A 13206-nucleotide genomic window follows, 5' to 3' on the forward strand; every position below is an offset into this window, starting at 1 on the left:
AAAAAAAGAATAGTTGCTACAGTGTGTAAAAATGGAAGAATCTACTGTTCTTTCTACAGTAGCGAGACATTGCTCTTTTTATATAGTGGTGACAAGGAAGTGATGACATGACAACAATGGCATTTTGTGCTTGAATGGTGCTTCACGTACAGGGCACAGGCCTGCTAGGACATACACAAGGGGTGGAGCCCGCGCAATTTTGTTTTTGTTTTTTTTTTTTAATGCAGGTCGAACCCACCAACCTGTCCTCTACAATGAGGGGGCTTACATGAATAATGCCGTGTACTCGGGGCATTATTCTTTGTGCTTAGCAACCTCTTATTGTTGTTGCTCTTTTTACCTAAAAATGACGTTTTCCTTGAAAACTACAAAAAATGATAAGGAGCTGAAAATTATATTTTTATTTTTTAATTTTTAGATAGCACAAAGAATACTTTCTATTCCCTTTATTTTTTAAATATACAATATTCATCAATCCTAATCCTCTTGAATCAAGAGCAAATAGGTCATTAAATAACCCCCGTTGCCCCCATTAAATTTCATTTCATTTTTCCTTTTCTATCTTCAATCACACAATTTTTCATAAAATAACATTACATGTAAATCGAAAATTTTTCATTCTTTTTCAACCACTCATTTTAAAAAAAAACACTATTCTACCCATTTTCATTTCAAAAAATGGGGGCCATGGACCAACCAAGTAATCGACTTAATCCTTAGCATTACCGATCACTATTTACTTTAAATAAAATTGAACCATTATCGACTAAATTTTTCCTTTTGGACCAAAATATGGAATCTATTCTTCTTCATCTTTTAATCGCTAAAATATTGGTTAGACCAACATATCGATGTATTTACTATTTAATATTCACACTGTATACACAATATAACGTAAAAATCTGTTTAAGGAAAAAATAATAATGAAAGGACGGGATTACCCTGCAATTTGAAATAATTTGTAAGTTAAACTCCCGAAAGCCATTGAAAGAAGTCTTTAATTTCTTTGCCAAACTAGTTCCCTTCCAGGTCTTCGACGATGGAGACAAAGTTGTTCCAACGGTTGTTTCCGGAGAAGAAGTGGTTGGAATTTCGAAACGACACCCTACGAGAAGACTAAGACATTGACGCCAATCTATCTATGTAGTCCATCATCCTATTCCTCTCAACGGAAAGCTCGCTGCCTAGAACTTTGACTGAGTTTTGCTTGTCGATAGAAGAATTAAGCGCTCCCCCGGAAACTTCGTAACCATCATCAACTATGTATTCGAAAGAACCAATAGAATAAGAGTGCCGCCTTCCTTCCTTGAATTTCAACGAGGTACAGCGACGACTGATGCTCCCGATCTCAACTCGAAAACTCCTACCATTTTCATTACTATTATCGTTTCCATTTCTTAAGTTTCTATTCATATTATTGTTATTTATGTCTTAATTTTTAACATAGTGGATTTTATCAAGTACATTTGAGTATGAGGGAATCACTGTGGAGCGACAGAGAGGACAAGTTTGATTTGTGACGAGCCACTTGAGTCGAGGAGTGACCATCAATATCTAACAATTTATCGACTCAAAAAATACAATGAATTTCAACTAACAAGATAGAAAAAACAGTTTTTATGATAATAATAAACCAAAGGGTTCCCCCAACATCATTAAACCAAAGCTCGCTGCCTAGAACTCTTACGGAGTTTTGCTTGTCGATAGAAGAATTAAGCGCTCCCCCGGAAACTTCGTAACCATCATCAACTATGTATTCGAAAGAACTAATAGAATAAGAGTGCTGCCTTCCTTCCTTGAATTTCGACGAGGTACAGCGGCGACTGATGCTCCCGATCTCAACTCGAAAACTCCTACCATTTTCATTACTATTACCGTTTCCATTTCTTAAGTTGCTATTCATATTATTGTTATTTATGTCTTAATTTTTAACAGAGTGGATTTTATCCAGTACATTCGAGTATGAGGGAATCACTGTGGAGCGACAGAGAGGACAAGTTTGATTTGTGACGAGCCACGTATCAATACACCCCACGTGGAAAGCGTGATAACAAAGCGGCAGTAAACGGAGTCGATCAATCAGCTTGAACTTCAATAAACACACGTTACGATCTCCGCCGACGAGGTTCTCAGTCACTGATCGAAGGGTAAAGAGTGGAAGAGGATCAATCAAGTTTGTATTATATGAAGCAGTACTGAAGTTACGTCGTAGGTTTACGCCATCGGCGACAGTGGAGAAGGTGTGTCGGGATGACCGATGTAGTCGCTTGGATAAGAAGCGAAGGAGGTAAATGAACGCCGAGACAATAATGGAGGATGCGATTATAACTATCAATATAATAATTGATGAAGAATTAGAAGAATATAACTGTGGTGATGATGATGCATCGATGTACGATGGCTGTTGTTGAGGTATAGTGGTGGTGTTGGTAAGCATGGTGGAGTCGCTGTCGGCAATGGTAAGCGACGACAATGGTGTGTACAAACTTGATATTATTTAACAGCGTTGAGAGTGTTTATGATCAAGCCATACATAGAGAGAAGTAAAGGGTTCATGATCAAGCTATTTTCTAGGGAGACAGAGAGACGTGTTAGGAACAAGGGCGAATCCAGAGGTCGAGTTTAGTTAGGGCGGATCGTGAGCATTGAAAACTTATTATCGGAGGCCAACGTTCGTGATGGGGGTTGTTTATTAATATTTAATTAAACAATATTCAAAAAATCGTACGAATTAGAACTAGAAGAATTAGATACACCACCAGAACTAGAACGAGGTACAAACTTTCATTTTGGATGAAAAATCGTTCCATAATTTGCAAAATGTCCTAATTTATTTTTCGATTAAATAGCCAATATATATTAACAAAATGTCAATATTCAATTTACAATTAAAGTTAATTGAGCAAGCATTATTATATTAACAAAATTGATATTATTTATGTGATTAAATCAATTTTATGCGCTTGTATGATTCCACTTTCTCGCAATCGATTTTTTGTGAACAAAAAGTGGAACCTTATATTAATTAAATAAGTTTTGTTGAAAATTTTTTTATGACACTAAGGCCAATTTTCTAACAAATTCATCAACCATTAATTGACCAAACTCTCAAATCAATTGATTAAAGAAAAAGAAAATCAAGAAGAGGTACAAAGCAACAGTTAAAATGTTTCTACTTGCATTAAACCAGTAAAATTGAACATGTATTATTTTTTTACATTATGTGCTAAAAATTAAAAAGTGTTATGATGGTAAAGGAGTTAATATGTTTAAGGAAGGTAATATGTTTGAATCACCATCATTGCATTGCATTTGTTTTGGTAAAAATTGTTGAAATACAAAAATTATAAAGAACATTGCTCTTGAAGAGTTTCAAACATAGAACCTCTAATTCAATAATAGAAGGACTAATCAACTAAGTTAACAGAGATGTTTGTTGTTAATATGAATTACTAAATATATAATTTAAAAATTCTATTTATTATCAGCAAAAAAAGTTCTCTCGAACGAATCCAGCTAGGATGGTTGCCTAGCTCACTGGCCTCTAAATCTGCCCTTGGTCAGGGATGCATATATATAAATAAGTATAGGTTTTTGTGCTTTTGTTGGCACAGACACGTGTCTGGCACATGCACTATCAAAGTGTATTTGACAATCTTTCTAATAATGTTTCGTAAACTGTACATGTAAAATGTTTTAGAAGTCCGTGTAACACGAATTTTGTTTATACTGAGGATAAGACAAGAAATAATCCACATGTAATATTAAGTGTCTGTTTGACACTCATTACTAGTTTACTACAAAATTATTTTAAACCACACATTCAGACAATTCAATATTTTACATGTATATTAAATTTTTTTCCTACTTTTCAACCATACATTCTTATTTAAAACTCTGTTTTTTCCTACAATAATGATTATAAAACAAACTCTCATTGTATTTTTCTATTTCACAACATGTTCAATGAAGTACTTCATGTTAAATAATATAAAATAAATAGAAATTTTGTTTATCTGATTCACGATGTGCATTCTATTGCGTGAATTGAGGTTGTGTGGGTTAGCCGGTTAGGGTTGGGTTTTGGTGAATGGAAAATGGTGGATTTGGTATTTAGCCGAATAGAACAAAATTATGTGATTTATTATATGGTTAAAAATTAAAATCTTATTTTTCTGATTCACATTTGTGGTGCATCAAGAGCTTTCATTCCTTTTGTGTTTAGTCATCGATGAGGTCATTTTGCTTTAGTTGAAGACGGGGGCCTTGTTTGTTGAACTACGGAGTTCTGTTGTCAATAATCGAGGCTTGAGTCGAGGAGTGACCATCAATATCTAACAATTTATCGACTCAAAAAATACAGTGAATTTCAACTAACAAGATAGAAAAAACAGTTTTAATGATAATAATAAACCAAAGGGTTCTCCCAGCATCATTGAACAATATTCATGTGCCCCATTTGAGCCATATTAATGTAAGAATGAGAATGAAAAATATAATCGTTACGGATTCCACACGAGAGATAAAAAGTCAAATATAAGCTTGATGTGATGCATAATAATTATATTTTTTATTTTAATGGGTAAATAATGAGAAACTGACGAGGGCTAAAAATATTTAAAATATAATCGTTGCGAACTCCACACAAGAGATAGAAAGTCAAATATAAGCTTAATGTGATACATAATAAATTTTTTTTTTAATTTTAATGGGTAAATAATGAGAAACTGACGGGGGCTAAAAATATTTATTCATGTGAAATATTAAACACCTTAGTCCAGGTTTTGGACTTGGAAGTTGGAAGCGATATGGCTATGAAATATTTTGAAAAGAAAATAGACTTTCTATGTGGCACTCCCAAATAAATCAGCACACTGTGCACAAGCCCCTCTCTCCCTCCCTCATTCTCCGACTTGCGAGCCGAGCGATCATTCCTTAGTCACTATGATTCGCCGCGCCTCCACCGGCCTACTCTCCCGCTCCATAGTCGCCGGCGTCCACCACCACCGCCACTTCTCCTCTACCGAAGTCCCGGGGGCGGATGAGCTATTCATGATGGCCTGGAAGAGAATAATGCCAAATTTGGACCCACCCAAGACTCCCTTGGCTTTCACGCGGCTGCGGCCGTCAATTTCTGCGGCGGACATTGCTTCGAAGCTCACCGTCAACTTGGTTTCTCCATACTTGGAATTTTCCAACAGAGAGGTCAGATTCATGCTTAAACTCATACCGTCAATAAACAATTAAACATCCCTATTTCATTTATTCTGAGAGTTTTCCGCTTTCTAACTCGTTGTTCGGTCAGAATATTATCTTATTTGTGTTTGGATTGTTATAGTTGCTCTTGTGTTATCTGAGTTTTATGTGTTACTTGCGGAATATGATTATGTTAGGGATAGGGATGAACGCGGTATGGTTTGGACGGTTTATGACAAATTTTCAAACCAAACCATTTAAAGCGGAACGACTTCGATTTCTAAACCAAACCAATTCAAACTATTTTTCTTGGTTTGGCTCGATTTAAAACCATGGTTTAACAAAAATAATTATTAGAACAAAACAATATAACTACCAATAAAAATATAAAAATAATTACCAAAAAAAAAAATGGTAATCTGACTTGAATTTGAGCAAAATTTGAGGAAATTATTTTAAGGAAATGAAATGTGCACGTTTGAATTAAAATATAGATTTTATTGTCTGCTCAATTGTAATAGAGAATCGATGAATGTGGTTTAACATCAATTGTTCAACACTTTACCCAATTTGAGGGTTTTACATTCATAATTATGATGACTCATAAATATTTGGATATGATTAATTAATGGAGATGTATAATTGTCGATTTGAGTTTAACTGAATTATGTCTAATATAGATGTATCTTTTTAATTGAAATGTGTTAAGTCTTAATTGGGTTAAATAAAATTTAGATTAATTTTTTTTTTTTTTTTTTTTTTTGTTTTTTTGTGTAAACGGTTTGGCGATTTAAAACGGTTTGCAAAGATTGAAACCTAAATCAAACCACTTCGAAGCGGTTTGGTTCGGTTCAAAATCAAAACGTTGACCGATCCACATGGAACCAAACCAATGGTTTCAGGAAAACGGTTTCGGTTCTGTTTTGCGGTTTATCGGTTTCGTTGTTCGACCCTAGTTAGGGAATAGCCCTGCTCTGTATGTGTTTACTTTTTAAGCTTTGTTGAAATTTTCGATTCTTTGTAATTGTAGGCGATTAATCTTACGGTGTGTTTGATTGATTTTATTTTCAATGGAAAATATCATTTTTCTATCCTAGTTCTTATTTTTGGGTTGTTTGATGTACAATTTTGTCATGGATTTTTTTTTTTTCAAAAGTTGCTCAAAGTTGACCATGTTTTCCTCAAAAACTAGGAAAATATTTTCGTTATAGTGGACAGCATTTTATTTTCTAAGATAAACACATTTCCCAAAAACTCAATTTTATGAAAAAGTACAATATTTTTAAGGCTAAAAATTAAACCAATCAAACATATTTAATTATCAATTTTCATGCAAATAAGTTACGCGCAATTTAATTACCTGGAACTCATTTTCTTTCTATACAAGTTCCATACTTGCAATTAAACAAAGTTTCTTACTTTCTCAAAAAGAAAAAACCTATGCTCGGATTGGGTTATTTGCAACTGCATTTCCTAATCATTGGTAACTTCTACACTTCTATCCTCATCTTTTTTCTTAGCATTTAATTCCTTAAACTTCAACTTTCCATTTCGTTAGCTGTTTGGGCTTAATTTCTAGAAAAGGAAAATTTAGCCTCAAGTTTAAACAAGTGAAATATACATATGGAAGGAAGTGAAAAACAGAGATTTTCCCCCCACCCCCGAAAGTAGCCTCCCCACCCAGGCAGCAGGAAGTGAATGTTGGTGCTTGCGGCTGGGAGGTTCCTGTTATTCTTCTTTTCACAAGAACTGTGATGTTTAGCTGTGAATTTCAGATGTCAAATCATTGAAGCAACCTTAGCCCAACATGTTTGAATTTTTACGTAGCAAAATAACCAATAAAACACATTGCATTAGAACTATAGTTAATAAATTCGACCTTATTATTATATATAAATTAAATAATCATGACAAACAGGACTAATAAAATTTGAAGATACATTATAGTTAACGAATCCCACCTTACAATTTAAGAGAAATAGTGAGAAATTAACAATAGGAGCAACATCTGAACAATATTGGTTGTCCCGAGATGCTTGCTGCGAAAGGTGTTTCAAGAAATCTCCTCTGAGAAAATATCTAATAAGTTTTAGACGTGTGTCAATATGCAAAACATTACGGAAACAAAATGGGAAATTCTTTAAAATACATTAGCATTCAACATGTTTGGAGCATTTTGTGAAATGAACAATTGTTGTTTCAGGTGTAATCCTTTAGGAATACAAATGTGATTATGGGAGTGCCAGTGTTCTTCTTAGGATTATAACGTACCAATATAAGATAGAAAACAAAAATATTGTAGTTGATCACAAAGAACAATAACCAGAATGTTTTACAATAATAGTTCACTAACCTGTTACATACTTCTGATGCAGTAGATGCCACAGTCTACAGCTCAAAAAATATGCCAAACTTCTGTTATAAGTTGACAGTGTCATGATGGTACTGTAGCAATTTCATGTAGTAGAATAAGATATATGATATATGCTCAATTGTGGGAAAATGTGAACTGTATATTGATTGAAAATGATACAAGGAACAATACATTTATATGATTCTGTAAGCTCTAATCTTGATAAATCAAATTGGAACTACTCTAGGAAAATAAAAAATAATAGGCTAATTGCCTATCTAGATCCCTGACAATTAGGAATTATGTCCTTATTGCTTATATCTTGAAATTTCCCAACACCCTTGAAGCTGGAGAATAAAGATGCTCCATTCCCAGCTTGCAATGATTTTTGGAAGGATGAGCTTGGTAATCCTTTTGTTAAAATGTCTTCTGGCTGATTACCTGTCCTTTCATATGGAGTACACATCAAACTGTTGTCCAATTTTTCATTGACAAAGTGGTGATCAACCTCCATGTGCTTTGTTTGATCATGTTGTACTAAATTATTGCAATATTGATCTCGGACTTGTTATCACAGTAGTCTCATGGGCAGAAACCATTTAACTTGAAGATCATCAAGAATAATCTTAAGCCTTAATAATTTGCAAATATCAAAGAGCTATTACTCGAAATTCTATCTTGGCACTTGATCTAGCTATGACTTCTTGTTTCTTGCTCTGCGAAGTCACTAAATTAACTCCAAGAAATGTGCATTACCTTGATGTTGATCTCCTATCCGCAATGGACCCTGTATAATCAGCATTGGTTTAGGCTTCTAGTCTCAATTTTGAGACCTTTTTGTTCAACAAGTCCCCTTGAGATAGTGTAGGATTCGACAAATTGCTTGAAGGTGAGTATCATTGGGATTGTGCATAAATTACCACACCTCACACTTGATGTCCGGTCTAGTATGCGATCAGTAAATAAGTTTGCCTACCAATCTTTGGTACATGCTTTTATCTACCACCGACCATCCAACACTTTTCCCAAATTTTGGAGTATCTATTGGTTTTCACCCAAGTTTCTGTGTTTCAGTAAGTAGGTCTAATACATATTTTTGTTGTGAGATAAAGATGCCTTTCCTTGAATGTGCAACTTCAATCCCTAGAAAATACTTCAACATTCCAAGTTCCTTTATTTCAAATTCCTCGCTAAACTTTGTCAAAGTATCTCCATTTCTTTAGAGTAATTGTCAGTTACTACTATGTCATCTACATAAACCAACAAAGTTGTAACTCCCCTCGAGGCTGAGTATTTGATGAACAATATGTAACGCGCTTTGTTTATATTTCATTGCCAAAATTACTTTAGCAAATCTCCCCAATCACGTCATTTTGAAATTGCTTAAAACCATACAATGCTTTTTTCAGTTTTCTAAGTTTTCCTTCGGTAGAGACTGCATCAAAGCCTGAAGGAAAATCCATAAAGATCTCCTCATCTAAATCTCCATTCTAGAAAGCATTTTCTACATCGTACTTTTTCAATTTCCTTTCAAAGTTAGCAGCCAAAGATAACAATACTCTCACTGTGTTTATTTTTTCGACTGGGCCAAAGGTTTCTTGTTAATCAATACCATTTGTTTGAGTATATCCCTTAGCCACCAAATTGGCTTTATATTGTTTTAATGATCCATTGATTTTGTATTTAATTGTGAACACCCATTTACAACCCACGGTTTTCTTCCCTCTAGGTAACTCTACCATTTCCCAATTTCCATTTTTCTCAGAGGCTTCCATTTCAACTTTCATGGCTTTTCTCCAATTCTCACTGCTTAAGTGCCTCAGTCAAGGTTTGTGGAATTAGTATGGTATGCAGGTGAATGATGAAAGTTTTATGGAAATGTCTGTTTCTTTTTCATTTAAAGTGACGGATTGTTTAATACCCAACCTTGATTCGGATTCTTATCCACGCATTGGAATGTCTTTAGTAGCATTCCTCCTTAAGTAAACTTGTAGCGGTGCATTAGCAATAAGTTCCAGGTTTGGTCTTTGAAGGGTGATTGGTTCAGTTTCAGGATTTTTTGTTTTTTCATTTTCAGCAGGAGTTTCAGTTGATGTCTTAGGTGCTTTATCAAGTCTTACGGAAGAGAACGGGTCTGAAAATTCAGTTATTGTGAGTGAAGAAGGATCCTCCTTATCTTCACTATATAAGTACTCCCCCTAAGATAAGGAGCTGAAAAGTGGTTCTCTATTTCTAAAAAGAAACATCCCTAGATATGAAATACTTTTTTTTAGGAGGATAATAGCACTTATGTCCCTTGTGTAGGTGAATCTCCAACAAAGAGACGCCTTAAAGCCTCTAGGATCCCATTTCCCCTTGTTTTGTGAATGAATATGTACAAATGACACTCCCAAAAGTTTTAGGACTTGGCTTATAGGAAGCCTGATGATCTGGGAAGAATTTAGTAAAGACTTCCATGGGACTTTTCGATCCTAAAACTCTAAATGGTACATAATTTATGAGATGGGCTGCAGTTAAAACGGCCTCCCCCTAAATGACTTTGGCACATGTCTTTGGATTAATAGTGCTTTCGTAACATTGAAAAGAAGACCATTTTTCCTTTTGGCTACTCCATTTTTGTTGGGATGAGACAACACAAGATGACTCGTAAACAATTTCTTCCTTTTTAAGGAAGGATGAAAAATACTGGATTAAAGAACTCTCTCCCATTGTCAGTCCTCAATCTTTTTATACACACACCGAATTGATGTTTTACCTTGGAATAATAAATGGGGAATACAGTACTCATATCAATTTTTTTTTCTTTTTTTTGGGCTTTAAGAGGAAGATCCATGTCACTCGTGTACAGTCATCAATGTAAGAGACGAACCATCTAGCCCCTGAGGCATTGGCAATTCTTGACAGTCCCCAAATATCACTATGCAACAAGACAAATGGAGAAGATGTTCTTGTATTACTCAGTGGAATAGAGAAACATTTATTTAAATCAAGTTACTGAAATGACATAGGAAACATGATCTTAAGAACAGTAAATGAAAGGGTGTCCAAGATGGAAATGATGGAGCCAAACTTCTTCTTTATTGGATAAATTGGTCTCGGTCAAAAAAGATAATGGAGATGTGTTCTTATTGCTAATGCCACTTTCTTCTTCAAGATGGAAAAGTCCGTTTCGTTTGATAACGCACCCAATCTTCCTCTCATAGCCAGGTACTGAAACACACAGTAAGTTGGAAAAAAATGTTATGCTGCAGCTTAGATCATTCCGTAACTCCTTGATTGATTCAAGATTAGTAAACAATTTTGGCACATGTAGCATATCATTTACAACTAAGGATGTAGAAAGACAGATTTTTCCTTGGCCTACGATAGTAGTCAACGAACATCCGCAATGGAAATCTTTCATTTTCTTGGGCAGGGGCTGTGAGACAAAAGTGGCATGAGGAATTTGTCATATGATCAATGGATCCTGAGTCGATGACCAATAAACCCAATAAATCTGAGAATAAAGTAACTGGAATATATTAGGCTAACTATGTGCTGGTGGAAAGCTAAGAAGTTGATGCATTAAGATATGAAAAATGCTGCAGGTGCTGGTTGTAGATGTTAACCTTTAGAGTTTAAGTATTGGTTGACTCTAGTAATTAAAGGTCTAGGTGAAAGGGTTGGATAGAAAAGTGCAAGTGATCAGAAATTTATGGCTTATATTGGCGAAAATTGGCAACATTTTGATATACTTTGAAATTGAGACTGTGTGTCGTCTAATTGTGATTAGTTATGTTAATTATGGGATTATTTTATTATCAAACGTGCTAATTTACAAGTTGACATTGATAGATCTTGACAACTGCTCTGTTGTAAATGCTAGCTGGTGTCTATTGAGAAAATTGTTCAGCTCTGTACATTTTCATATGGTGAAGGCAATTTGATATAATATGTGAGCTCAATCGTGTGATGGCTTGATTGATTTTGGAGTATAAATAAAGATTTTAAGATGTGATGGCTTGATTGACTTCCCTCTACGGTAGCCTATACGGAGTCGTATCACAAAACGAATAAAGTTAAATGTACAAACATAGTTGACCACCATGTGTTGTCAAAATTGAAGCCTATGATGTGGAAAACAGTTTTTTAAAATAGATGAATATGATGATGTTAAGTAGGATGTTGTCAATCATGTTTGTACGTATAGCATGATTCTTTTGGAGTAAGATACTTCGTTTGGTGTGGACAGAGAAGAAAATGTCATTTGTGCAAGTTCTTTTGCTTTCTACCGCGGCACCTTTTGGCGTTATTGTTACTTACGTGTGTGCTCGTGTGTTAGGCCTGACCTTCTTTTCAGTGCAAAGAATTAGAACGAAAGGGTACTTTTTCCTGGTTATGAAATAACTTAGATTAAAAAGTAAGTAAGTTGTTAAAAGAATGTAAATGAGATACTTGTCGATCATAAGTCTAATAGGTGGCGACAATTTGATATAATAGAAAGGAGATAATAAGAAATAGAGATGAATAAGATATTTGTCTATCACCCAACTATTGAATCTGAAATATCTTATCATAATTTTCTTTTCTCTTCATCTATTTATTTAGTTGTGCTTGGAGTTGCTCCAAATTGTAGCACTAATTTTGCTAAGGTTGATGATAAAATTTTCCGGTTTTGGAACCACATTTGTGCACTTTTTAATTGGAAGTCAGTCAACAACCCCCTCACCATCCCACCCAAAAGAAAGAGGAAACATAAATCTTTCTCACAAAGTAACTTCATGTTGGACTGATAATTGTAAATTGGAAAAAAAAAAAAAAAAAAAAAAAAGACCACACACACACAAGTTGAAGGAGATTCTATCTTTGTTTCCCTTTTTCTTTTTCATTTTTTTTTATTTCTCTTTTGTCAACAGAAGGAGATTCTTTTTATATGTCTCAATTCTTTTATTTTTATTTTAAGGTTTGAAAAATACTTTAAAAAAAAAAAAAACAGCGACATCATTGATTTGACAAAGTGCCTATGAAATTTCCACCAACTTTTATTTGCTTTTCATAAAAAATTCCCGATCCGATCCTTCGAATTTGTCAAATTTGTCGTCTTTTACACTCTTTCTTTGCCCTAGTTTGGCATTCATTTTTATCTCCTTCAATTTTATTTTTAGCGTGAAACATTAATTTTAATATTTCGTTTTAACTTATTTATCATTCATTATTTGAAATAAAACATTTTAATAATAAAAATAAAACTTTATAAACAGGTGATAAAAAATATTACCAATGATATCATGTGTGGGTGGGTAAAACCACTCGCTCTCAACTCTTATTATGTCAAAAGTTGATGAGAAAAGTCATCATTCCACACAAGGAACATAGCGAAACAAAAAAACTAATATATAAAAAAATACATTAATGAACATTGCTACATGTACACTATTGTGTACAGTTTAGTTTACACTTTATCACATAACATTATCTTATTGGACAATTTAAATTTTAAACAATTTTTTCATTTGATTGACATTTGACAACAATGCAAATGTCAATCAAAGTGTCAAAAATCAGCATACAAATAGTAAAGTTCAATCTATGTAGTGGTACCGCCATAGAAAATAGAGCGTCAATTTATCTACAACTACGAAACTTTTGTTACTTTCTTTTGATCTTTTTCCACATGA

General features: G+C 34.1%; 1 protein-coding gene across 1 annotated transcript; it reads right to left on the reverse strand.

The window, feature by feature from the left end:
* Window positions 1–1921: 1921 nt before the first annotated feature.
* LOC111373862 (E3 ubiquitin-protein ligase ATL4-like) lies at window positions 1922–2437 on the reverse strand. Its single transcript, XM_022996448.1, has one exon. The coding sequence runs from the start codon at window positions 2435–2437 to the stop codon at window positions 1922–1924; it is 516 nt and encodes a 171-aa protein (XP_022852216.1).
* Window positions 2438–13206: the final 10769 nt, after the last annotated feature.

Source organism: Olea europaea, unplaced genomic scaffold, assembly GCF_002742605.1.
Source record: "Olea europaea var. sylvestris unplaced genomic scaffold, O_europaea_v1 scaffold1170, whole genome shotgun sequence".
NCBI lineage: Eukaryota > Viridiplantae > Streptophyta > Magnoliopsida > Lamiales > Oleaceae > Olea > Olea europaea.